Source organism: Cercospora beticola, chromosome 5 (genome assembly GCF_033473495.1).
Source record: "Cercospora beticola chromosome 5, complete sequence".
Lineage (NCBI taxonomy): Eukaryota > Fungi > Ascomycota > Dothideomycetes > Mycosphaerellales > Mycosphaerellaceae > Cercospora > Cercospora beticola.
Window position 1 is genome coordinate 2,854,732 of NC_088939.1, and position 24,593 is coordinate 2,879,324.

The 24,593-nt window shown below is 53.3% G+C and overlaps 10 protein-coding genes across 10 annotated transcripts; 4 read left to right on the forward strand and 6 right to left on the reverse strand.

Moving 5' to 3' along the window:
* Positions 1–920: 920 nt before the first annotated feature.
* Positions 921–5,225, forward strand: RHO25_008392 (uncharacterized protein; the record flags this gene model as incomplete). Its single annotated transcript, XM_023600525.2, has 2 exons — positions 921–4,595; positions 4,647–5,225. 2 exons carry the CDS (start codon positions 921–923, stop codon positions 5,223–5,225), a joined length of 4,254 nt encoding a protein of 1,417 aa, XP_023449337.1.
* A 956-nt stretch (positions 5,226–6,181) lies between these two features.
* RHO25_008393 (uncharacterized protein) lies at positions 6,182–6,838 on the reverse strand (the record flags this gene model as incomplete). Its single annotated transcript, XM_023600526.2, has 1 exon — positions 6,182–6,838. One exon carries the CDS (start codon positions 6,836–6,838, stop codon positions 6,182–6,184), a length of 657 nt encoding a protein of 218 aa, XP_023449705.1.
* A 487-nt stretch (positions 6,839–7,325) lies between these two features.
* Positions 7,326–8,438, forward strand: RHO25_008394 (uncharacterized protein; the record flags this gene model as incomplete). The annotated part of the gene is made up of 1 exon (XM_023600527.2): positions 7,326–8,438. One exon carries the CDS (start codon positions 7,326–7,328, stop codon positions 8,436–8,438), a length of 1,113 nt encoding a protein of 370 aa, XP_023449580.1.
* A 38-nt stretch (positions 8,439–8,476) lies between these two features.
* RHO25_008395 (uncharacterized protein) lies at positions 8,477–10,411 on the reverse strand (the record flags this gene model as incomplete). The annotated part of the gene is made up of 2 exons (XM_023600528.2): positions 8,477–10,314; positions 10,369–10,411. 2 exons carry the CDS (start codon positions 10,409–10,411, stop codon positions 8,477–8,479), a joined length of 1,881 nt encoding a protein of 626 aa, XP_023449692.1.
* An 833-nt stretch (positions 10,412–11,244) lies between these two features.
* On the forward strand, positions 11,245–12,104 carry RHO25_008396 (uncharacterized protein; the record flags this gene model as incomplete). The annotated part of the gene is made up of 2 exons (XM_023600529.2): positions 11,245–11,633; positions 11,711–12,104. 2 exons carry the CDS (start codon positions 11,245–11,247, stop codon positions 12,102–12,104), a joined length of 783 nt encoding a protein of 260 aa, XP_023449688.1.
* Positions 12,105–13,125: 1,021 nt separating this feature from the next.
* Positions 13,126–15,302, forward strand: RHO25_008397 (uncharacterized protein; the record flags this gene model as incomplete). The annotated part of the gene is made up of 2 exons (XM_023600530.2): positions 13,126–15,103; positions 15,160–15,302. 2 exons carry the CDS (start codon positions 13,126–13,128, stop codon positions 15,300–15,302), a joined length of 2,121 nt encoding a protein of 706 aa, XP_023449336.1.
* Positions 15,303–15,790: 488 nt separating this feature from the next.
* On the reverse strand, positions 15,791–16,405 carry RHO25_008398 (uncharacterized protein; the record flags this gene model as incomplete). The annotated part of the gene is made up of 2 exons (XM_023600531.2): positions 15,791–16,025; positions 16,107–16,405. The coding sequence occupies 2 exons, from the start codon at positions 16,403–16,405 to the stop codon at positions 15,791–15,793; spliced, it is 534 nt and encodes a 177-aa protein (XP_023449335.1).
* A 365-nt stretch (positions 16,406–16,770) lies between these two features.
* RHO25_008399 (uncharacterized protein) lies at positions 16,771–20,673 on the reverse strand (the record flags this gene model as incomplete). Its single annotated transcript, XM_023600532.2, has 1 exon — positions 16,771–20,673. One exon carries the CDS (start codon positions 20,671–20,673, stop codon positions 16,771–16,773), a length of 3,903 nt encoding a protein of 1,300 aa, XP_023449334.1.
* Positions 20,674–21,350: 677 nt separating this feature from the next.
* On the reverse strand, positions 21,351–23,033 carry RHO25_008400 (uncharacterized protein; the record flags this gene model as incomplete). Its single annotated transcript, XM_023600533.2, has 1 exon — positions 21,351–23,033. The coding sequence occupies one exon, from the start codon at positions 23,031–23,033 to the stop codon at positions 21,351–21,353; it is 1,683 nt and encodes a 560-aa protein (XP_023449333.2).
* Positions 23,034–23,772: 739 nt separating this feature from the next.
* RHO25_008401 (uncharacterized protein) lies at positions 23,773–24,275 on the reverse strand (the record flags this gene model as incomplete). Its single annotated transcript, XM_023600534.2, has 3 exons — positions 23,773–23,829; positions 23,886–24,009; positions 24,115–24,275. The coding sequence occupies 3 exons, from the start codon at positions 24,273–24,275 to the stop codon at positions 23,773–23,775; spliced, it is 342 nt and encodes a 113-aa protein (XP_023449332.1).
* Positions 24,276–24,593: the final 318 nt, after the last annotated feature.

Consider the following 24,593-nt stretch of genomic DNA (forward strand, 5'->3'; position numbering starts at 1 on the left):
GAGACAATATTGTGAACAGAAATTAGAATGACACAGCGTGGCGCAAGTAGGCGTGAATTCTGCCCCAGAAGAGTATGCATAGGCCTTGATGATCAGGCTGCCCTACGTATGAGACTTGGCTGATCGCGACGTGCTCTCCGAAAGATCACAAGCGAGGTAAATGCAGTTAAATGCATCAACAGAAGTCCACCCGTACTGTCGCCTCGCCGAATGGGCGCTTGTTCTCAGCTAGAACTTGTATATCCTGTTTCCAGCCACAGCAGCCCTACACGAAACGTAAGATTGGCGGAGCCAGTGGTCTCTTCTCGGAGCTCGTGTTCTAGGTTTCTGATCCGGCAGATTGGCTCCTCGATAATGTCAGATTCGCTTTTAAAGAGTGTCTCGGGCCGGCTAGACACGTTTTGAGCAGTGCTTGACAAGCGATCAACGAGAACCTGCTGAGGTGGTGTTGATACGCATGACAAGAACGACACGCGAGTGGAGAACAAAGCAGCATACCGACTCCATCCCCGCTAGCCTGCTTATTTATGGCATAGCGTGACGTCGCCGCTGTCTCGTGAAAGTGTGCCAAGCAGTGTCGATCTAGTGGGCGTTTCGCGTTGCAATCTGCCGTTGGGTTTGAATCCTGTTGTTGCCAACAACAATACACAGTCTTCTCTCTCTTGGAATTTCTGCCAGGCTTGAACGAGCACTGCACCAATTTCTCGGAAGTCGCTGGCGCTGCTTTCCGTGCTGGGACAGGGAAGGGGGAGCCGTAGCACGCGCACATCCCCGCGCGTGGAAAGCTGCGAGCCTGGGCGACTGCGATTCCCCAGGCTGGACGACGACGAGAGACCAGGCAGTCGCTGCTCGTGGCGGGCGTCCGATGCGAGGCCTGCAACACCACGGGAGTCCTGTAGCATCGCAGTGACGACGGCATCATGGACCGCTCGTCACGCTCTTCGGTCAACAGCCGCCGCACCAACTCGCACGCCGCGCGAGAGACTCTGCGCCGCAACATGAGTGGCAGCTACTCCAAGCGCAATACCCACGTTTCCGAGCACGATGCCTACCTTTACGCCCTGCGCGCCGCATACCTGGTTTATCTGCTGCAGCCGCGGCAGAAGCGGGTGCAGCATGTTGCCAACACCTCCAAGCCCATTCAGCGGAGTGGCACTTCGATCAATGACATGGTCCGGGATTTCAGTTTGATGCGAGACAGCAAGAGCACCAAATTCCCCCATGGCTTCATGACGGCGCTCGATAAGCGCCTGACGGGCGTGTTGACCGGCACGGAGAAGATGCCTGAGTATCACAACAGCGATATCAAGAGGACTTTTGGTGTGTTCTTGAATGAGTTCAAGAATCCCACTTTCCGAAAGAGTATGGAGAAAGATAGAAAGGTTGAGGATTTGTTGTTGATCTTCTTTTCAAAGGCCACGGCCACGCTGCAGCTGGGAAAAGGGCCAGAAGATGACGGTTGGAAACTCATGGTCGACCGCCACGTAGCGCTGTTCGTCAGGCTCATTAGTAGCACACTGAACAACAACGACTGGACCAGAGACCGACCTGAACTCACAAGCAGGCTCAAATCGCTGGAGACCAAATTATTACAACACGATCAGGACCTTGCAGATGAGAAACAGAGAAATGGCGGTCAAGGAGGCACCAGCGTGGAAGTCGAAGTGCCACGTTCGTACGAAGTGAAGGATATGCCGCTAGTTATCAGAGTGTGTAGGGTATTCTCGAAACCGACAGTGCAGGCCCAGAACGATATAAACGCGCACAAGGACCATTGGACGGAGAAAGAGGCGTTGCGAGATTTGAAGGAGTACCAAACACATTTGAGTCTGAATACCCGGGTAACATTGTCGAAGGATGATTTTGACCTGGATGAAGCATACGAGGCGTGGCGAAAAGGTGAACTCAGTGAATTGAGCCAGATGATGCTGGCTCTGCTACAGTCAGATCCGACTCTTGCGAAGAGCTCGAGCGCAGTGCTCCCTCAGCTGAAGGCCCCACATACCGCAAACAACGACGCCATGTACAGCGAACTAGGCAAGTCTCTCTCGAAGCAGGGCAGTGAGCTCGATGCCAGCTATGTGTTAGATCACCCCGTGGATATTAGTGGACTGAACTTGGACGATTCCTCGCCGCGCGACTCTGGTACCGGATCGATCGACGGATCACAAGGCAATTTCACATTCATCCCACCCGACGTCAAAGCGTATTACAGACAGGCACTCAAGCTCGCGTTGACCGCCGACCTCGAAGACGAAGATGTGCAGGCGAACGGAGATGGGCCGAAATTGATTTCCGCCCCTACACAAGAACTTCTCAACGAGATAGCGCAGCGATGGCGAGTGCCAGCTTTTACGAGGATGGTGTTATTCCTGGACGTCATCCGAGAAAAGTACCAGAACCAAGAAATATCGCTCGATACATTAGACGCGGCATTCCAATTGGCCAAGTCACCGCCCCCGGAGCCGAAGAAAGGCAAGGCTCAGTCGCCATTTGTGGACTTCTACGATCGAAACAAGTGGACTGTCAGCGATTTCGCAACAATGCAAAGCTTATTGAATGGGCTGCAGGACGCTCTGTTGCGCGAATTCTATGATATGTTTCAACACGTGTACGAGAACAAACCACCAGCATTTTCTACCATCATGGTTGTATTGGAGGAACATGTGTGGTCCGATCCGTCCTTTAGTAGGAATGAGGAAGACATGACCGCTTTCGCCAACATGATGACCGAGCAATTACGTGGCAAGGCGCGGGATCAGTACCATGACCTTTTATCGAAACATGTGCCAGATGAGTCTGCCAACTGGGAGTTCTTCAACGTTATTCAGCTGGGCCAAGCAGTGACAGGACTGTGCAATAAGATCCAGAAGCGTTTTAGGAAAATGCCGGATGTAATGGGGGTGAAGCCACTTCCCATCTTGGTTGAAGAGATCCTACCTTCATTCTCGAGCGATGCGAAGGAGCTTGTTGCACGCATCATGGAAGTTACTAAAGCACGCGGGGAGGAGGTTCCGGTGCAAGACGGCTTCGAGCTGTACGCAGCCATGGTTGAGATCCGTGGCGTTTACTCACAAGCTCTGCCTGGACGAGAGTTTGCATTCGATATTGAGCATCACCTGCAGGACTTTGTATGGCGTTGGATAAATTTGACTGACAGCAAACTTCTCGACTGGATCGAAGGCAGTGTTGCTCACGACGACTTCAAGATCAGGCAAGATCCAGCCGCAGAGGCACGTGGAGAGTCACCTACTGACGAGGAGCGACACTCTCAGAGTGCAATCGACGTTTACCGGATCTTCAACCAAAGTATCGAACAAATTATCAAGCTCAACTGGGACAATGACTTGCAATATGCGAAGTTCATGACTGCGATCAGCAAGTCGATCGGCAAAGGCGTGGCGCGGTATTGCGAGCTCGTGGAGACGAAGTTTGCGAAAGAAATGGACCGCCAGACGCCAGAACAAGAAGCTCGCGCACAACAAACGCAACGTGAAAGATGGATGTCAGTTGCGCGTGATGCGTGGGCAACTGGCAGCCTCAGTCAAAAGATCGAACCCTTCAATTTCTGGCCCGAAAGCTTTGTCAAGATCAACGACATTGAGTACGCGACGCTTCAGCTTGATAAAGTCGAGGCTGAGATGAATGTCGATGCTTGCGTGGAAGCGATTCAAAGACATGAGCCTCCGCCTCCGCCAAGTGTTCGCAAGCGAGGCAACAACAAATGCATGTTCACTATAAAGATCATTGAAGCCGAGGACCTCAAAGCAGGTGATATGAATGGATTGAGTGACCCGTACGTTGTCCTTGGTGACGAGTACCAGAAACGCTTGGCCAAGACGAGGACAGTTTACCAGTCCTTGAACCCGCGATGGGACGAGACCATCGACATTCTTACGACAGGGCCGCTCAACATCATCGCTACAGTATGGGATTGGGATGCACTCGGTGACCACGACTGCCTTGGTCGCACGAGTCTAAAGCTTGACCCTAACCATTTCAATGACTTTCTGCCTCGTGAGTACTGGCTGGACCTCGACACACAAGGCCGCGTCCTTGTGCGAGTGAGCATGGAAGGCGAGCGAGATGACATCCAATTCTATTTCGGCAAGGCATTCCGCACCTTGAAGAGGACAGAGCGTGATATGACGCGGAAGATCACTGACAAGTTGCTGGCCTACATTCAACAATGTCTGTCTCGTCGAACGCTTCGAGGACTCACGAGCACGTCCACCTCCGCTGCCATCGCGGGCGTGTCCATGAACACGATGCGAGGCTACTTCTCACGGGTGACGAATCAAGTCCAAGGCAAATCACATGCCGTTGCTACGCCGCCTCCGCAAGCGCCGACAGGTTCGGCGCTGGTGGAGCAAGCCAACAATGCGCTCAAACCGCTCTTGCAGTACTTCGATGATAACTTTGCGATTATGAAGCAGACGCTCACGGATAGCGCGATGACCATGGTGATGACCAGGCTGTGGAAAGAAGTCCTGGTTCAGATTGAGAGCTTGCTAGTGCCGCCGCTCAGCGACAAGCCGTCTGCACAGAAGCCACTCACGCAAGCAGAAGTCGATGTGGTCTACAAGTGGTTACAGGTAAGCATCGTCAAGCGCTCGTTGACACTTTCATTACTGACATGTCTGCAGATACTCTTCGAGTTTTTCAATGCCATGGACCACGAGACCGGCAAAGCAGATGGCGTTCCGACAGACGTGCTCAAGAGTCCGAAATATCATGACCTCCAGAATCTCGCATTCTTCTACTTCGAATCGACAGACAACCTAATTCGTACATCTGAAGCCATGGCTTCCGCGACAGCTGCGCGACAGCAAGAGCAAGCTGCTCGCCTCAATCGCATGTCTGCGCCTGCTGGCTTCCTTTCTCCAGCACTCGGAGGAACACGTCGTAGCAAATCGATCTTGCAAAAGAGGAATCTTGGTACAATGCGCAAGGCCAAGGAAGAGAAGAGGAAGGAGGCACAAGCCGATCCGAACGACGACATGATTTTGAGAATTCTCAGAATGAGGCCGGAAGCAGAAAGATATCTCAAAGATCGTAGCAGGCAGAAAGAGCGACTTGCGGCTGCAGCTGCGGCAGAAGCCATCGTTCGGCAGAGTCTGCAATCTAGCAGGGCTGGACATTCGCACTCTCAGAGTTTGGGCGGACAAAGGGGCGGTATGCAGAGAGGTGGTATTGCGCGGCAGTGGGGTACGATCAAGGAATAATTAAGAGCATGAACAGTTAGTTGATTTTGCATTTCGAAGCAAGCTCTTGGAGGGTAATCATGGGTATGCGTACTCTTGCGGCATCAACGGCACAGCATGGACAGACCAGCGCGGCGTTTTGTGTGCATTGATCGGGAGCGTTTCTGACTTTTGATATACCCTATGTAGTTACGCAGCGATCACATGTCTTTTGAAGTGGGTTTATCGAAGCCTGGTCTCTTTCTACCCCGTCGAGGATCCCATAGCCGATTTCAAATGCCACCTTCCGCACGCCGAATCCTTTTCCCGTTTGGCTTGCGGCCAGCAAAGCCAGCATTGAGCTTTCAAGAGCACTTCAAGTACAAGTTGGGGCCACGCCTGTGATGGCGTGATAATCCGCCCGTCATACTTGGTCTCTAACGATGAGTCTCCTGCTTACAAAGGTCGACACTGTAAGCCTCAAAAGCATGTCTCCAAAGCCACATATCGGAAAACTCTCTCATGCGAACTGGCACAAATCACACCACGTCCGCGGATCTGTTCAATTCATGCTAGAGGCCAGACTCGAGCCCGCACACCTCGATGGCATGTACAGGACGTTGCGTCGTACCAGATATCCTGTGGATGTCCAATCCAGATTTAGCCAAAGCAAATATCAGCTTTTGGACCCTTGTAGCCGATGAATGCCTCACTTAGAAGCCTCTGCACCACGTAGAGCACTCCTGGCTGTTGCCCGAAATTCAGCCCTCTCCAGAAGATGTAGTGCTGAATGGCGACGCCGATTGCCGTCCTGATGAGCGTTGCTGGTGAAGGAGACCTCTTGAGCACAGTCAAAAGAACCATTTCCTTTACTTGCTCCGAGGAACTGGTTCCCGACGGCATATAGTTGCAGGCCACGTTGTCGTTCGCCAGTCAACTTAGCCGTTTGTCATGTACGCCTAGCATTCGATGCATTTGCGTTCGTCGTTGTCGATCAATCATAGTCCTACCAGTGTCCCAGTAATCGAAATGCTTCCCTCGCCAGAAGGCTCAAAATCCACCACCTTACACACCGCCTCTTTCACCACTTCTCCCTGCGCATCAACCCATTGACTTCCATCCCACTTCCAGTCCTCCGGCAGGTTCTCCTTAGGTATCGAAACCGTGAAATAATTCAAGTATAGCAAACCCAGAATGCTCTCATTCTGCAAATTCACTTCCGCCTTGAGATATGTATTCGGCGCAGGTCGGAAGACCAGAAAATCTGCGGTAACCCAGACGAACTCAACGCCGTATTCGTTGATGCTCCGCGCAAGGACTGTGGATGGGCCATCTTCGCGCAGACCTTCTTCGGGATTTTCTGATAGTCGCACATTCTCGTAGGAGAGGACCACGCCGTCGAAGGGTGGGTAGTATTGGAGATAGAGGGGTGAGAAGTGTTCGGCGCATACGCCTTCGATTGGGTAGTTGTTGACGACTGGCGATAATGGGATGTAGAGAGTCGCCGTGATGCGTTGGATCGGACTGTGTTCGTCGAGGTTGTCGTCCAGGCTTTTCGCTGTCACAACCTGCTTTCCCGCCTTCTTGCTGGCTTTTTCTGCTTTTCGCGCAGCTTTCGCCGCAGCTTCCTCTGCTGTGCGTTCATTTTTGGCCATGGCGGCTATGATGATGCTGGTCGCATGTGAAAGTTGGGCTACAAATTTGACGAAGCTGTGCTCCGACCCTGCGACTCGGATCGGCAAAAGCTTGGGCGACCATCGCGAAGTCTTGGCGCCTGCAGTCCAATTCGCCGCGAACACCTGTCGACAACGACATTCCTCGACTAGAATATCCGGACGTGAAGCTTTTCTTGTTCCTCATTCTCGCGACAAGGAGAAATTCTACTCACAATTTGCGGTTTTCTCAAGAAAGAGTGGCGCGAGCAGTGCATTCTCCATCAAGACCCGCTCCTTACATAACCTCTTCCCTTTCGCGCATTGGGAGCACAAGACAAGACCACGATTGAGCATTCCACATTGAAGCATTGCTCGTTCGTGTCGAATCTGAGCGAAAGCGCATCAGTCAAGCGCACTGAAGTCGAAACCAGCCAACACTCTCGGACAAGACCCTCTTCAATCTGGACATGAACCGATAGGCACCACAATGGCAAGCAACCAAATCCTCAGCCTCATAGGCTGGTACGTTCTCCCAGACCTCGTAACAGGCTACGTCCAAAGCACACTCTACGCAATCTTCATCCGAGCCGGCGACCCCAAACCCCAACGCGGAACCCCCCGTTTCGCCCGCGACAGACGCTACATCCACATCGCCGTCCTCGTCGCCTACCTCTTATACACAATCTACGAAGCCGACCACCAAATCCAACAAGCCGGAGACTTCTACCGCCTCCTCGGCGTCCCTCACAACGCAACCGAAAAAGCCATCCAATCCAAATTCCGCCGCTTGACAGTCCAATATCATCCCGACAAAATGGCCCCTGGAGCGGATAAATCTTCTGTAGAAGATATGTATGTGCAATTAAAACTCGCCAAAGATACTCTCGCGGACCCGGCGAAACGTTTCGCGTACGATCGACTCGGACCGACGATTTTATCATGGCAGAAAAGCAAAGTTATCAAAGACTTTATCTTTACTGGACTCCAGCATTCCGGAGGTTACTATATCGGATCCATCGGGATTCTGGTCATACTGGCCTTCTTAGGATATCTTCGACAAGCGATGTTCTGGAGATATCTGATTATGGTTTCGTTGTTCGTGAACGAGGCGACGGTTGTAACGAGGCCGCAATTTCCGGTTTTGTTGACGAGAGTGGTGAATCCGATTGCGGAGTTTACGGGGTTGAGACAGCCGTATTTACCATTTCAGATGATTGAGTTGTTGAGGGCGTTGATTGTGACGTTTTTTATTGCGTTGAGTCAGTTGGGGCCTTTGTTGAAGGATCCGAGGCAGGCGGCGTTGGAGGAGGTTGGGAAAGATGGGGCTCTGTCGGAGCAGGTGGTCAATAGACTTGAGGCTGTGACGAAGGCGACAGATGCGGAAGTGGCGAGGTTGATGGCGTTGGAGTTGACGCCTTTTACGGAGCAGCAGGGCGCGGGGAGTGATCTGAGGACGGGGTTGAAGGACTGGTTGGTGCAGAATACTATTCGAGCTGACCCGGAAGTGAAGTCGGCGATTGAGACGATGCTGAGGCGAAGAAGAGCAGAAGGCAAGAATAACTTAGGAATTGGCGAGGCTCAGCGGGCAACCACTGGCTAGCAATGTTGAAGTTGTTCTATGTATACTCTGTATTTCTATCATGATCGCATGAACCCCATACCTAACCCTCTTACGAATCGTACTTCGTCTGCGTTGCGCTCTAAAGCCCTCCTCATGGCCATGCCGTATTGTCTCTCAGCATCATGGCGAGCTTTCTCCGCTGCAGACAGAGCTTGCTCTTCGAGGGCATCATGCCACTCGTCTTTGCCCAAGGGATTGCTCTGGCCCATACCAAGTACTCCCAGTCTTCCATCGCCAGTCCATAGCAACAGGTTGTTCCGGCTGATGTCGGGTCGACCAGCCACTGGACTCGCTCCGCTATAGTTTGTGCCCAATGGCAGGATCTTCTGCACAATATCTCCCTGTCCAGGCACCTCGGTTCCAGACGTTGAGAATATCCCTTGCGGTGTTGAGCCCTGAGCCGTTGCATCTAATTCGCCGGGCAGACTCTCATTGATATTGTGCGTGCGCACGTAGGTGAAGCCATCACGCTCCATCCATTTAAGATTGCCATCGCCGTCACTGAACACGATACGTCCTCCGTGCGAAGCAACAGAGAGCAATTTCGATGCTGACGCTGTCTGTCTGTTCTTGTAAGGCTCGACCACAGATGGAAGAGGGTAAAACTCCAGAGAGCCCTTTCCTTTGTATTCGGCGGCAGCAATCATAGTCATTCCCACTGCATCCTTCCTGCTCTGCAACGCTGCGAGAGAGGCCTCAGGATGTCGCACGAGATCAAGGTTGCGCGGCACCCACGGCTGGGGCAGAGCAGAGAGACAAGCAATGCGAGCTCCACTGAAGATGGTACCGCGGAGACGAGGAAAGAAGCGGCGGTCGTAATTGAGCAGCGAAGTGAACCGACCGGCTACCCATATCGAACTGTCATCAGTACCAGTCGCGCCATGGTGTAAGATTGAGAGCGGTCCAGGTTGAGCAAGCGTTGCGTGGGAGTAGACTGAGCCACCGATCAGCTCGCCACGGGCTGATGCCTCACCAGCTGTGAAAGCCGGGTCTCGAGGATCGTGGAGATGCACCGTCATGTTGGTGCCGACTGTGAGCGGCGATTGATTCTGTGTCTCGGAAAGCGCTGTTATTGGGAAAGGATACGATTTGGTTGACGTGACTTGAAGCGTGGTCAGGTCAACCTCTCGCAGCTGATTCTGCACTGCAAAGTAGGCCATTTGATTTGAGCTGTTCACACTCACACATTCGACTGCGCCTGTTTCAGTCATCATGTTATGGCTTTCCATAGTGTCTCCCGAGGGTTTTTCTGAAAGCAGGGCAGGCTTAGATTGGACAAGCAGGTTGCCAGCGCCTCCATTGCGGTAGGTTGACGCACAGGAGAGGTCCCATATACAAACGCTACCATCGTCGAGTGCTGCGACTGCGCGTTCAATAGTCTTATCCTGCTGGTCAGCTAGAAGCCCGATTCCTGTTGCCTCGCGATGCTCGCTTCGAGCATTTGCTTGCGACTTCGGAAAGTCGACCCATCCAACATTGATTGCAGCATGGCGGTGTACATATTCCTCGTAGTAGTCAATCTCTTCGCCAGGAAACGCGGGATCCCAGTTTGCCAGTGCGCGTGCACGTTGAAGGCGCGCCCGCGCAGCGTGGTCATTTGCAGTTTCGCTTGGAGAGTTGCCTACAAGCTGCGCGATCTCCTGTGCCAGTAGCTCACCGCCAGGCAACGTCGTCACAGCATCGCGAAGCTCAGCGAGACGAGGGTCCTGGCTGTTGAGGAGCTCCCGCCGACGCCTCACGCGCTCTGCTTGCGAGTGGTCAAAGCATTCTTTCTTCCACAGAGCATTGTCGCGGGCGAGAGTCAGGTATCTGGTGGACACGAGTTGCAGGTGCACGAGATGGGCGACATGGAGGTCTGCATGGAGTTAGCATTGTACCACTTACATTGTGTGACGCGTGAGACGCCTACATGACAGGATATGGAGCACGACTTCGTCCGGAAGGCGGTCCATGTTGTCACGCGTGGCCGCTGGCAGCCTGACAAACGTCCCCAGGAGCGGGCGCAGAGGCAACCTTCACGGTGGCGATCAGTGGTCAGCGCGATGGTGTCAGTAATTGCTGTCCCGCGCCGTTCCAGGCAAAGCTGCGGGCAGATTGCAAAGTGGCGCGAAGCAAGGCAAGGAAAGTCTTGTCGGGTGAGTGGGCTTTGACACCAAAGGCTCATTCGCTGGTTGGATCAGCGAAGTAAGTCACCGGCCGAGCGTCCCGGAAGCAGCGCGCGCGGTGATGATTGTTTTACCACGCAGCGATAGTGAGCGTAGAAAATATCTGGAGACGAAGACTGATGACGATGCAATCTTGTGCTGCGCGAGTGCGAAGATGCGAGAAGGAGACGCCCTCGTGGATGTTTGATGTCTTGGCAGCGGGTAGCCCGAGACTTCCTCTCCCCAAAGTGAGTTGTGTGAGAGCGACAGGAGCTACTTCAGGGTGCGCAAAACGCACGGCTCTGTCAAGAGAATGGATCGCTCATCACGAGCGCGCACTTTCGGTCAAGTATCAGCCAACTCCCTTTTCGTCTTTCCTTCCGTTTCATCGCCATGCATCACCCTCCATTCCACGCACCACTCCCACAAACCACCGCTGGCCGTACGCGACCACGCCGCAAATAACGGACAAAGCAGCGACGCAGGAATCTTCCAAGCCCACCCGCCGACCGACGAGGCCTGCTTGTGGCCTCTAGCGAAACCTCCAGCCAGCCCGCGCCGCAATCCCTCCTGCAACACTTCCCAACACCCACCACACCGTCAACACGACTGCGAGACCACCGTCCTGCACCTCCACCACAATGTCGGCGACGCTCAAGTCGGCCGCGAAGCCGGGCAAGAAGAGTCGCATAGTATCGCTACGCATCTCGCCAAGTCGACTCGCGCAGTGGTCATCATCACACAGCTCGCCGGCCGGCGACACATCAGCACTGCCATCCATCAAGAACGAGGCATCGCCGTCCGTGCAACTCCCCGATGTCGCCGATAAGTCATCCGACTCGAATGCTACGCCCGTGCCGCAAGGCAATGATGCCGTCGACAACAACTCGCTAGCACCGCCCAAGGTCGATGGCAGAAAGAAGAGAGGAGGCGCGACCGCGAGCGGACGGAAGCGTGCACCACCTTCCATCGACCCGAATGCACCACCTCGAGAACGAGGCCGGCCAGGTCCAAAGAAGAAACCAAGATTGTAAGTACGGACTATGTGTCGCGATGCTTTGTTACCGATCATCCAATATTCTATGCACTCGCTAACGCCTGAGCCAGGCCTGACGGTACCATTGACCGCACGACTGAGAACGCGAATGGAGCCAAACCTGCCAATGCTATACCTGCACACAAGTTGGGACCAAAGGCCAATACTGGTGCCATCAATGCCGGTCTGCGCGCCCTCGATCGCACAGGCAAGCCATGTCGGAGATGGGGCAAGAAGTCCCTTCAGCTGAAATCATTCACGGGCACTACCTGGAATCTGTCATCTTGGAAGGCACCACCAAAGGACCAGGGCTTCCCAGGAGATGTCAAGAGCGATAGTGCCAGCTCCAGTGATATGAAGCTCAATCAGAGCAGCGCTGTGCAGAGCGACCGCAGTCATAGTCACGTCGGAGAGGACACTGTCATGACTGGCATGCAGAGCTCTCCGGCGCCCATCGCCGCGTGAACGACTTGACGAGATTGCTTGATTCTTCTATCAACACAAAGCGGCCCGACGTCTTCCACAAGAAGTCATTGTGCTTCAGAGGGCCTTTGCGGCGGCGGACTTTCGCCAAATTCGACGCAACGATGCAGAGGACCTCCAGTCTCTCGGGACAACTCCATGGGTTTTGGCTGCCCATTGTATACTAGATCCATTGATTATTTCGGTTGAGCATGTTTGTGCAGCACTTCAGCGAGGCGTTTTGGATTGATTTTCGGAGCATCACAGCACGCTGAGATGGTGATAAGGAAACATTCGGTGCTTTGGCGATACAGCGGCGCATGGAGAACAGGAACACAGGCCATTTGGTAGCAAGGTGTAATGAACCATTCTTTGACAATGTATTCGCCTCTCAATCACCTTCCCCTGCTTGTCATCAGGCACCCGTGGCAGGAGGTACCACCAGAGCGGCGTTCCTGAAGCTTGGTCGGCCAGCTCCAGCTCACCTTCGTCCAAACGAGCTCAAGAGAACCGTGACGAAAATGCAGTCCAGTACACCTATTGATTCATAATCATTGCTTTCATCGTTGTGTTTCCCACCGGCTCAGGTAATGATGGCATCGTCCCTATCATGGCCGAGTGGCAATCCCGTTGTCCGCGTGCTCAGATCCCCGCATGTGATGCGCAGCAGACTGGCGCTTGCCCGCAAGCTACCGTCGTTATCGTCCATAGATCTTGGATCTCGTGCTCGACATCAACGTCGGCATACTTTGCTCGGATTGCATGTGAACTATGTCGGCGCCCGCTACTACGTTCCTCATGGTCCAAGGGTGTCCGTGAGTGCACGAATGAACGAACAGTTTCCACAACCCATCCAGGTCGGGACGTATCGCCATTGCATGAGCATCTGGCGCGATACCCACCCTGCTCCTACCATTCTACGTCAGCTGTCGAGGCAATCGCGGACCTGGCACTCTGTTTCGAAGCAGGCGCTACGGATGTAGCTGTCCGGCATTGCTTGCTGCTCCTGCTTTGAGACACCAGAATGAGCAATCCCTACTCCGATCGACCCAGCAATTCACGCCCGATCCCCGATTACTACAACAACACCTACTCTCGGACATCTTATGCGACAGTAGCAGCTGGGAGAAACGCGCAAGGCACATCGGAGCAACGTTCAAGGCAGCCGACCGAGCCTGGAGACGAAGAGGGAGATCGTGAGCGCGAACCACGCGAGGCGACATTGACGAGCTGGGACAATATGGCGGGAACGGGGAGATATGATCAAGATGGAGGAAGGAGACCAGAGACGGGCAGCGGTACAACGGGGACATATGGTGGCGATACGATTCGATACGATGGTTTGGGCTGCCACGAGCATGAGGACCACCCGGCCTTCTTCACGCCCTCATATCTTCGACACTCCAGGCACGTGCAGAAGCTGAAGCAAGAATATGAGGAACATGTCGCTCACCTGAAGACACTGGCAAACAGGAACGCAAGGCCATATCATTCGAGCCTGTCCACCAGTTCGAGCTTGACGAATCTCAACAAGCTGTCTTCACAGCACGTACACCGTGGCCCTGTGCAAGACGTGATTGAGAGGCTACCGCCTCCGTCTGCCGAAGAAACACAACTGCATCCGTTGCCTAGCAGATGGAACGAAGATGACAAATGGAATGGACTGGAGATCCTGGCTGACGGCACCGAGGCTCGTTTTAATGGAGTGACCAAGACGCAAGATGATGCAGCATCAGTGAGGTCCGATCACTACATACCGAAGGAGGTTGGGATTTATTACTTCGAGGTGACGATACTATCTCGTGTAAAGGATGCCATGATAGGCATCGGATTTTCCAGCAGGAAGGCAAATCTCAATAGACTACCAGGCTGGGAACAAGAGTCTTGGGCATATCACGGTGACGACGGCTATGTGTTTGCGTGCACCGCGAGTGGCAAGGCGTATGGACCCAAGTTCACCAGTCAGGATGTAATTGGCTGCGGCATCAACTTCAAGACGGGCACCGCGTTCTTCACCAAGAACGGGACACATTTGGGCACAGCCTTTCATAATGTCAGAGCGGACAAGCTGTATCCCTCCGTGGGGATGAAGAAGGCGCAAGATTCCTTACGCGTCAACTTCGGCAAGACGCCCTTTGTCTTTGACATTGATGGGCTGATCGAGCAGGAGCGCAAGACTACTCTGGCAGAGCTCGATCGGGCTGACGTGTCACATTTGCATCCTCCCGACGACGAGAATGCACTGATTCACAATCTCATTGGGCAGTACCTTGCGCACGAAGGCTACGTGGAGACAGCAAAGGCGTTTGCGAAGGACGTCGAAGAACAACAGCAGGCCTTCAACGGGCCATCACAGCCACTCCGAGTTTCAAGTGAAGACGATCAACACGCGAACCACCGCCAACGAATACGAAGGAGCATTCTCGACGGCGACATCGATCGAGCGCTGAAATATCTCTCAGCCTACTATCAAAACCTGTTCGATGAGCGGAATAGAGACATTTACTTCCGGCTTCGATGTCGAAAGTATGTGGAGATGACAAGGAAATATGCCGAGCTTTCGGACGCTGTCTCGTCACCCACAACAGTGACGAAAAGTGTTGACTCACTAGGCAGTAACGGTCATGCAAAAATCGAGACGGATGAACAGCACGATCAACATCAACCAGATACACAGATGGAACTTGATGATCAGTTACGGAGAGAAACGTCACAAAACTTGGAGCCCTCAGCGAACGATGATGTTGATATGGATGTCTCACAAGAACTTCCCCCAAAGTCTGCCTTCATGAAAGCAGACCAAATCTTGATGGCCTGTGTGGAGTATGGACAGGAGTTGCAGCAAGAATGGAAGTCGGATCGAAGACCGCATATCCAGAAGCATCTCCAAGACATTGCGGCGAGCTTTGCTTACAGGAATATCTACGAGAGTCCCATTAGCCATCTCTTCTCTCTGGAGGGGCGAGCCGAGATTGCAGAAGAGGTTAATGGCGCTATTCTAGGTGGGTTACACACATCATGGAGTACTTATTGCACGCATGCTGACATATTTCTACAGTTTCACTCGGCAAGCCCTCCTCTGCAGCACTGGAGAAGGTCTGCTCTCAGACTGAGGTCCTTTTGGAAGAATGCGCTGGCAGAGCAGGCCCAGCGGCAGCGGCAGCTTTCGTGAATGTCAGGGACGACTTTCTGAAAGATTAGTGTTCTGCGAGTCCGAAACTTGGAAGGAATCTCGAGATGGCCCTCAGATGCAGATAGATTTGTCTGATGTGGACAATGATTTGTTGCTGACATGGTGAGCCCGTACAGGACGATGGCACTCTTCCTCGGCTTGCGGCCACTTTCTCTGTTTGCCGCCGGAGCGGTATCCAGAGCGGTTTCCTTGTGATTGTGAGCACAGAAGCTCTCTACCAGCGGTGAACGGGAATCGTTGGAAGCGAGTATTTGTGTTGGCAGACGACTGCTTTTGTCGTTTCATAGATATCGTTATCACTACATAGTTGAACATCCCAGCTCTGTCCCAGCTAGGGATCGCAATTCATGACACTCTTCCCATCAGTAAATTGTCCTATTCCGTATTGTGTCCGATCCCATCCCATCAATCATACAAAGTCAGACCATAAACTCATCAGATATCATCATGAGATCATAATTCTCCTCTTTCACACATCAATCCACACTCCCATCTCTCAGTCTTTATCCACAGCAAAAGCCTTCAAATCCTCCAGTTTTATTTTGTTCAACGCCTTCTCATTTGTCGCCTTTAAATAGATCTTCGGCACGATTTTATCGCCTGCGGGTTCGCGTGTTCGGGCTTCGAAGGCTTCGAGCCAGCGTGAGGCGCAGAGACACCATTTGCAGCCGGCTTTCATGCCGCCGATGGAGCGGAGGTCGTTGCCTTGGCGGGCGGTGAAGTCGAGAAATCTGCAAAAGCGGTTTCATTAGTATTGGGGACTGAGGAGGTGGGGGATTTTTTGGAGGTGGAGTTGGGATGGATTGACTTACTCGTCTGTGACTTCAGCTGCAACGGCATGGTTGCCAAAATCTGCGCCGGGGACTTCGCAGTAGCCGTTGCGGAGGAAGCCTGTCATGGGGGAGGTGGAGTGGAGGGCGAGGGGTTGTTTGAAGACGTTGAGGGATTTGGACATTGTGGTGGTGGAATCGGATTCGTTGTTTGAAGGGAAGGTGTTGTGTTGGAGGAGAGGTTCTTGTTCGTGGTAGGCTGCGAGGACGAGATTGAGGAAGAACGAGAGATATACGAGTATTACAGTGAGTGAATTCTGTCGTTGTTGCATGCGGAGCATTTGGGGATGGCGTTGAAAGTGATCACTTCCCACGAGAGGGGAATCGGGGATGCGCTTGTGAGCTCGTGTAAACCATGCCAGTGAGCTTCGCTTAATGACGTAGTGTATGATTGATTGGTCTATTGCGATCGGAGTGTGGTCCGTTGGTGCTGTAAGGCTGTCGTGTGCTGTGGGTCTGGGCCTTCTCTGCCGTGATCAAGACCATCGAACGTTCAGAGAATGAATCTGATGTTTGTTTTCAGATTCTTACATGTACATAACATAACAGACAAGCTATACTTCGTGGGTATCATCGAATCATCTCACTTTGCTTCGCAATGCTATGCTTGTCGTCCGCCATTGTCAATCGAAAGCCAACTTCAACTTCATTGTGATCCAGATGCCTCACCAATACGAGGCTCATGACCTTGCATACTAGCCTTCAAAGCCCTCTGCAACTCCTCGTCCTCGTCGGCAAATTTCTGGCCCTGTGATGCCCTTGCCTTCTGTTCAAGCAGACTTTGCTTTTTGATATATTCCAACACAATCTCCTCCTCGGTCTTCTCCTGTTGTGTCTTCTCATCCACACGTTGACTGGAATCGCGCTCGAACTCTTCTCTCGTTGTGCCGCCCAAGTGACCAGGGTCGTACTCTGGAGGCCGATCAGCGGGAGCGAGCGTGTTTTCCGAGATAGCAGAACTGCGTCGGCCAGTGTCACTGTCACTGTCGGTGAAGCCTCTCTGCTCTTTCAGACTCTGGGCAATGACTTGCTCGAGTTCTCGGTCGTACTGAGAGCGCTCTTGCTGATGCCGCTCTGCATCCGCGACGCTTGCTTGCATCGCTTGACGCATTGCCTCATCTTCAGAGGGGTCCACGTGGGAAGCATGGTTCTGCTGGACTGCAGCAATCTTGCCCCGTATTTGCTGCTCTATGCGCGCATCTTCGGTGGCATCTCCGTGAGAAGTCTCCAGAACAGAAAGTCGAATCGCCTCCTCAACTGCACGTCTCTCAATTTCATCTGGCTCCTCCGTATAAGCACGATCGGTTCCCATAGCCAGCATTGATTCTTCAGGATCACGCCTGGGAGTATTGGAACTGCTGGCACTGCGGGTGTTGTGACAGCTGTCCTTCTTCAACTTGCGAGCTTCAAGCCAGTGTTCTTTCTTGTCCATTTGCTCTTTCAAGATATCGCGAACCAGCTCATCCGGATTGCGCTTCTTCTTGAGGTCCTTCTGCAAGACTTTCCAACGCAGGACTACATCCCGGCGCTCTTCCGGAGATGCACTCTGATACTCGTCAAAGCCTTGTGCCGTTCGTGCTGCGATGATGTAGTTCTGCACGCTCGAGCCAAACGACTTCTGGATCTCCTTGTAAAGGCCCTTCATAGTATAAGCTGGTATACCGAAGAACGCGGCTCCAGGCTTCAATGCGATACCACCGAGCCCCTTTCCAAAGCCTTTCACAAAGCCGGCCGGGCCTTCCTTGGCAGCGCCCTTGATGGGTTGTGTGACAAGACCAGTAATGCCGTCGTACAAACCGTAGCCAAACTCTTTCGTGGCAGCACGCATACCAGACCTGAAATCAGTGACTTTCTCTGACTTCCGGACGGTATCGTCGCCGTAGAGCTTTGGAGCGTTATGGAATCCTTTTGACAGACCCATCGTGAAGTCCAATGGAGACTTGAGGCCAGCACCGACAATGCGATGCACGCCCTTGGCCGTATCTGTGCCAGTCTGGAATTGAGATTTCCAGTCGATGTCCTTCAGTGCATTGCTTGAGCCTTGTCGATGCGATGACCGGCTGCTTGAGCGAGACTGTGAAGCACCATCCTTCTGGCCGCTCAGAGCATCAGCCATAGATGAGGAAGTAGTCTTGCGGCCTGAGTCGGTTTGCGAGCCAGGAGATAAAGGTCCTACATTCAGGCGCGCCAATGACTCTTGCAAATTGAAGCTTGATTGCGACCTGTTGTCAGAAGCCGAGGGTGCGATGGAAGATGTGTCCGTATTGCTTCGTGGGGTGTCTGCACCGGTGTGGGAAGACGTGTCGGTGTTTACGGTGCCTGCATCATCAGACTTTGGGCTCATGATACCAGATGTGATCGAGCCAGTCGAACTATCCGTTCTATCAGGGGCTTCTGGTTTTTTTCCATCCTTCTTGCTCTCTTTCTTCGCCTTGACGTCGGGATGAATGTGCAGCGCCTTTAGTGTCTCGATCGGAAAGTCAGCCACTCCCAGCATCATTGTACTCATAGTACCGATCAAAGCTGTCGCACCACCAGTAATCGGATCCCAGGGGCCTTCGTCAGCTTCATACTCCCGCGGCCGATACAGCTTGAGATCATTGAAGTCGAGCAGACCTTCTTGCGCGAGCGTACACGCAGCCATTGCGCTTAATCGTGCTTGAGTACGCTTGATCCGCCAGACCGCCGCCCGCGATGGCGCGAGACTGCACCGCAGCTTATCAACATCCAGAAATTGGTGGAAGCTCTGTGCGCCAACCTGACTGCCTTTCTCAGAGGCAATCTTAGCGGCCATTTCGCGTGCGCGCTCTTGGCTTTCGGGTTCAAGGCATTTCTGTATGCCAGCTGCGAGGTTTTCTGCAGTCAACTGCTTGTTTGGAATTGGCTCCGGTCCAGCTCCCGCTCGCGCCACCATTGATCCCCAGAACTGCTGGTCGCCGAAGAAAGGCACGACCAACGTAGGTCTTCCGGCTGTGATACCCGCAGCTGTCGTACCTGCGCCTCCGTGATGGACGACACAAGAGACCTGCTGGAAGAGCCAGTCGTGTGGGACGTTCCCGAGCATGTAGACATTGTCCGGCTTGCCGAGCTCATCGGCACCAACACCTCCCCAACCCTTCGACACGAGTGCTCGCTGACCAGTCTTTGCAACTGCCTCGAAGATCAATTTCGTCATAGCGGTTGGATCGTCCAACATGATAGATCCAAAGCCGATGTAAACAGGCGGTGGGCCGGCGTCCAGGAAAGCCTTCAGTTCAGGATCCGGCGTATAGTTCTTTGCAAGATCAAGGAAGAAGAAACCCGAGATGCTGATATTTGCGCCCCAGTCGCGTGGTTTCGGAATCAGAGCCGATGACCAACAATAAGTGTGAGGTATCTTGAGTCTCTGCAGCATGCCTGGCGCCCACATTAGGCTGATCGGATCCAAACCCAGACTTCTCTGTCGGAATCGATTGATGATGTCTCCAAGTCCTTGCCATGTGAGCATATCGATCAATGCGTACGAGATGTAATTAGTCAAATTCGCATCCGCGTTGGATGATTGAATGTTCGCGAGCGGATGAGGAAAGCTCTGGGTCGGCGAGTAAGGCATCGTGAACATGACGTGTAGCGGTATCCCAAGCTTCTCTGCACAATGGATGTGGGCAAATGAAGGAGGATTGGCGATTATGCAGTCAGCCACAAACGGCTTATGCAAATAATCGCCTTCGCTCGGCCCATTTGATGTCCAGTCTTCGACCGTGTCGTCCTTGGCTTCGGGACCAGAGCCATCTCCCGATTCGAAGCACGATCTCCAGCAACCTTTGAGGTACTCTCCAACCTCTTTTCTCCTCTTTCCAACATCTCCTGCTCGCAAAGAATCAAATCCGGGCATGAGACCAGGGTTCTTCACCATGAATGCCATCAGAGCTTGGGGATCACCTCCGATACTGAAGAACTCCAATCCATTTTCGGTGACGAAGTCCTTGAAGTTCGGGTGCGTGGCGAGTCGAACGCGATGTCCATATGTCTCACTCAACACCTTTCCCAAAGCCACAAACGGCTGGACATCGCCTCTTGATCCCACCACCTGGATGACCACGTTCATGGGCGGCGGTGGAGCCTGTCCTTCCTCTCCACCAAGCGAGGGTGGAATATACGGCGGCGGTGGAGCATGTTCCTGATCCGCCGCTGCTTGCAACTGCTTCAGACTGGGCACCAGCAATTGAGAAAGACGTCTGTTTCGTTGATCGATCCTAATATTCACTCGTCCATCTTCCGCAACGCGAGCTTTCGTTCCAAAGCCTTCCTGCTCTTGCTCGACCGTGCCATAATGTTCACCGTATGCCGGCGGCGGTATATCATGTTCTGTCTGCTCGGAGGCAAAAGAGTCCACATGATGTACAGGAACATCTCGGCCGATATGTCGTCGCTCAGAATCGGTTCTGCTCAGGCGATCGTTTTCACCCGCGACAGCAGCTTCGGCCTGCTGGAGCATGGCTGATGGCAGTTGGTCCTGGTCGCTTGAGCCTGGTCCGCCGACTGCGCGTTGATCGTTTGTCGATGCCATTGTCGCGTGCAAAGATTACATATATACGCTCAGTCGTATTTCGTTCCCGTCGTATTCGGGTCTCGAACGCTGTGGTTTCTCTGCCCCAGAAAACTATGGCATTAGCTTCGGCAGTATCGTATTTGTATGCTGGAGCCTGCTGTTAGCACCACGCAATTGGATCTCAGGTCGCACGACAGAATTGCAGTGCTAAAGCTCGTGTAGATGATGATTGCGGCCGCTGAACTTCTAAGGAACAGGAGAGGTACAGAACAAGCTTCCCTGTTCTGAACGCCCGCGGTGACGTACGGCGCGTGGCTTGTTCGCATGTGATCGGCAACGTGCTGTCAAGCAGAGAGTGCATCTGCCGTGTCTCTATGCAACGACACAACGACATTGCGCAAACTTCAATCAGCAAGCTTGGGACTTCGAGACAATTGGACTATGGACTACGGTTGTACAGTAAGATGCTTGAATCGTTTGACTTCGCTGACTAAGCGCTGCAGCAATGAGGTAAGGTAAGCTCCCATCCACTATGCTCCTGGCCTGTAGCAACTCCTGAACGGAGTCAATAGGTCCACTCGCTGGCCTAGCCTCCACTCACTCGGAGTGTTTCTGCACGCTCAAGCTGATGCCTGGTCCTTCCCAAGCGTATGCACGCTCCACCGGTCTCGCCTATGATTACGCACGCTGTCCAGCTACACGCCAGTCATCTCATCGTCAGAACCATTGCGAGCCGTGCCCAGCAGCCTTGAAAGCCACGTGCGGGATGCGCTGCTCCTGTGGTTCTCTGCGGACGCCGGACCTCGCTGCGCCAGGTCGAACGCCTCTTCAATCATCTCAATCCTCTCGCGCACATTGGGCTCCACCTGCTCCGACGAGAAGAGAAGCTGCGTGTGCGCTGAGTTGTCATTCTGGTGGCCATCGTTCTCATCATACTCGGGAACTCGCTCCAAGCTGTATGACCGCGTCAGCGATGGCGAGATGGATTGGCTCCTGGAGCGACCAGCTGAATGGAACCGAGTTGTCAGGAGTCGGTTACGCCTCGACCGGAGGCTCGTAGGATTCAGGCCATCATCTTCCACTGTTGCTGCTCGACGCTCGCGGTGTAACTGCCCAGTCAAGGGGATACTGTTGATGGACGATGAGTATGTGTCGCCCAATACGGGTGGCGGGCCTGCGCCGAAAGAGGTCATGGAGGCCATAATTGCAGCTTGTAGATCATCATCCTCATCATCGTCTTCTGGCGTCTCGTCCTCCATCTCTTCTTCGCCCATGTCCTCGACGCTCTGCTGACTCTTGCCATGCTTCTGACGATAGAGATAGAGTTCCACCTCGGACCGCATGCACTGAATACTGATTTCTTGCTCACGGCTGAGTAGCAAAGTGGGTAGGGAGGACTTGCTGCGCATGCCTGCCACCAAACCGCTCACGAAGTTCACAGTGGGTGCATGCTGTCTCACCATGGGTGGCAGCTCGATATTGACATTGTGAACGCGGGTGAGCGTCGTGAACGGGTGCAATACCAGTTCAATGTCCGGGATGCTGTGAATAGAAGTGCATCTTGGCTCTCGAGTGGTAGGGTCCCACCAATAGTGCTCATCGGCCATAATGCTGTGGCGATTGTGGCTATTCGTCGAGGTTTCTCCTTTTGGAAAGGTGACGGAGATGTTGACGATGCGGTCTTCTTCCTGTCCGCCGCGCTCAAGCAGACGACATAGCGCTTGGATCATGAAATAGGTGTTCAGCGTGACTGCCTTGCAACGCTTGGCGATGGTGGGAAAAATCTTGATCTTGATCTTCTTCACCATCTGAAAGCCGTACTCGTCGTGGACAGAAAACTTCTCGAATCGATCATCTGAAGCACTCTCGCAATACGCCAGTGGCTGGTATCCGGCATCCAGAAACTCGACGCCACCTGTGCCACCTTGATGGACATGGACCTCGAAGAATCGCTCTTCGTAGATGATGGTCTTGATGGTGTCCCTGAACTTCTTGTTGACAGTCATCAAGTCGCTCACTCGGTTGCGACGTGGCTCACTGCTTGGGGCTTTCGTGTCCGCCTCGCCGCACACGCATTTGATCAGTTTGTGCTTTGCTGGTAACAATGCGGAAATGACTTCGCGAAGCACCTCCTCTGACATAGCATCGAGCAGACATTTCCCGTCCTTGGGAGGGACACATGGATCACCGCGCTCTCCAGTTGGCCAGATGATGTTGGTGGGTGTCGATGGAGCATCGTTCGCTTCAGATGGGTGGATGTAGTCGAATGTCGCATCCCATAACTCGGCCGGGAGATAGCCAGTCCTTGAGAGCAGAGCCCTTAGCTCGCCGCGGCTCAGGTTGTCGTCCATCGTGCCTGTTGTGGAAAAGTCGGCCATCGTGCCTGTTGCGAAGAAATCCATCACTCGTGGCGCGCCCCACTGACACCAGAATGTCGCGGCGATCTCAGAGACGCGCGCAGCCCGAAGAGTTCAGAAAGAAAAGAAGTGGAGTTCGATGTGGTGTGTGGGTTGCCGGATCAGGACGAACCAAGTCGCGCCAACTGTTGTGAAGTTCAAAGTTCAGTGGTCGTTGCCGCACTTAAGAAGGGTCGGTGCAGGTGGCAGCTGTCAAGTGAAGGCGAACGGCGCGCGGGCACCTGCTGGACGGCGACAAAGAAGAGCGCGCTGCAGATGCACACTCACATGCATGGAAGTGATGGGACTCATCTGCAACAACAGGTCGGTTCCTGGAAAGTTTGCTGGATCACTTTACCTGGACAAGATTCTGAGGCTTCCAGACATCTCTGCTCACAGTCATTGGTCCTACCCGATTTCTCGCACGGCGCGACACTCATGACCGCGACGGGACATCGAAGGTATTCTGCGGGTATCTAACGAGAGACATCAGCCATGAGTGGGCATTGCATGAATGAATGGTACGTCACAGGCCGATGGTGAAGTTTCCTTCAACCGTGAATTTCATTTCTCATATCTCATTTCAGTTATTGGCACAAGGCGCGAGCTTCTTGGCTCCAGCACCTGCGAGCATTCAGGCCCCAGCGTTCCGCCTTGCGGTGCTCATTGCAGCTGGTAGTCCTCCACAAAATCGTTCGAAACGTCAACCATAAGCCTTTGCTTAGTGACCGACCATGGGGCCTTGGGTGACGTTCTTGACGCCATCACGGCCAGAGTTCTTCATGTTGTTAGACTGTTATCCACTTCTTGAAAGAGTTATGTGCATGTACGTACCCCAGACTCGATGATGTTGCCCTTCTCCAAGATTTGCTTTATGACATCGTCCTCGTTGTGCGTGCCAAACTCGCCCTCGAGTGCGCCTTTGGAAGCTGCGTCAAGGACACCGGTGTTGCCTTGGCTGAAGTGCAAGATCGTCAGCCATGAGCTCTCACATGATTCCAGCACCTTTGACAGGCTCCTACTGGATGCCCTGCCCCTCACGGATGTGTGCAAGATAACTCACTTGTGTGTCAGAAAGATCTTGAAGCCAGCAACAACCTGTGCCAGCGGGATACTGCTATCCTTCTTCCAGTCCTGCACTGCCTTTGCAGACTCCACAATCACGATGAAGTCGTCGTTGTTGCCCTTGTAGTGGACCTTGGTCTGTGGGTCGTTGCCTCGCATTTCGTCGGTGGTTTGTGAGTTTGATGGGAGATTTGGGAGTTGATCAAGGTTGAGTGATGTGTTTGTCGTGGTTTGATGGTGTTCAGGAGGTGTTCAGTCGCTAGAACAAAGGGCACGAGACCTCTTTTGAAGCTCAGCCCAGCAGCTTCCAAGGTGCATGAGGAGCTCCATTGATGACGTACGTGCGGATCGCCAGGGGCAGCAACGACCAACGTGTGAGCCCAACACGACCACGGAACGCGACACACGTGCAGGAATGCAATCATCGTCATCTCACGCAACAGGCCATGCATGCGGCCCATTGTTGTGTTTGACATG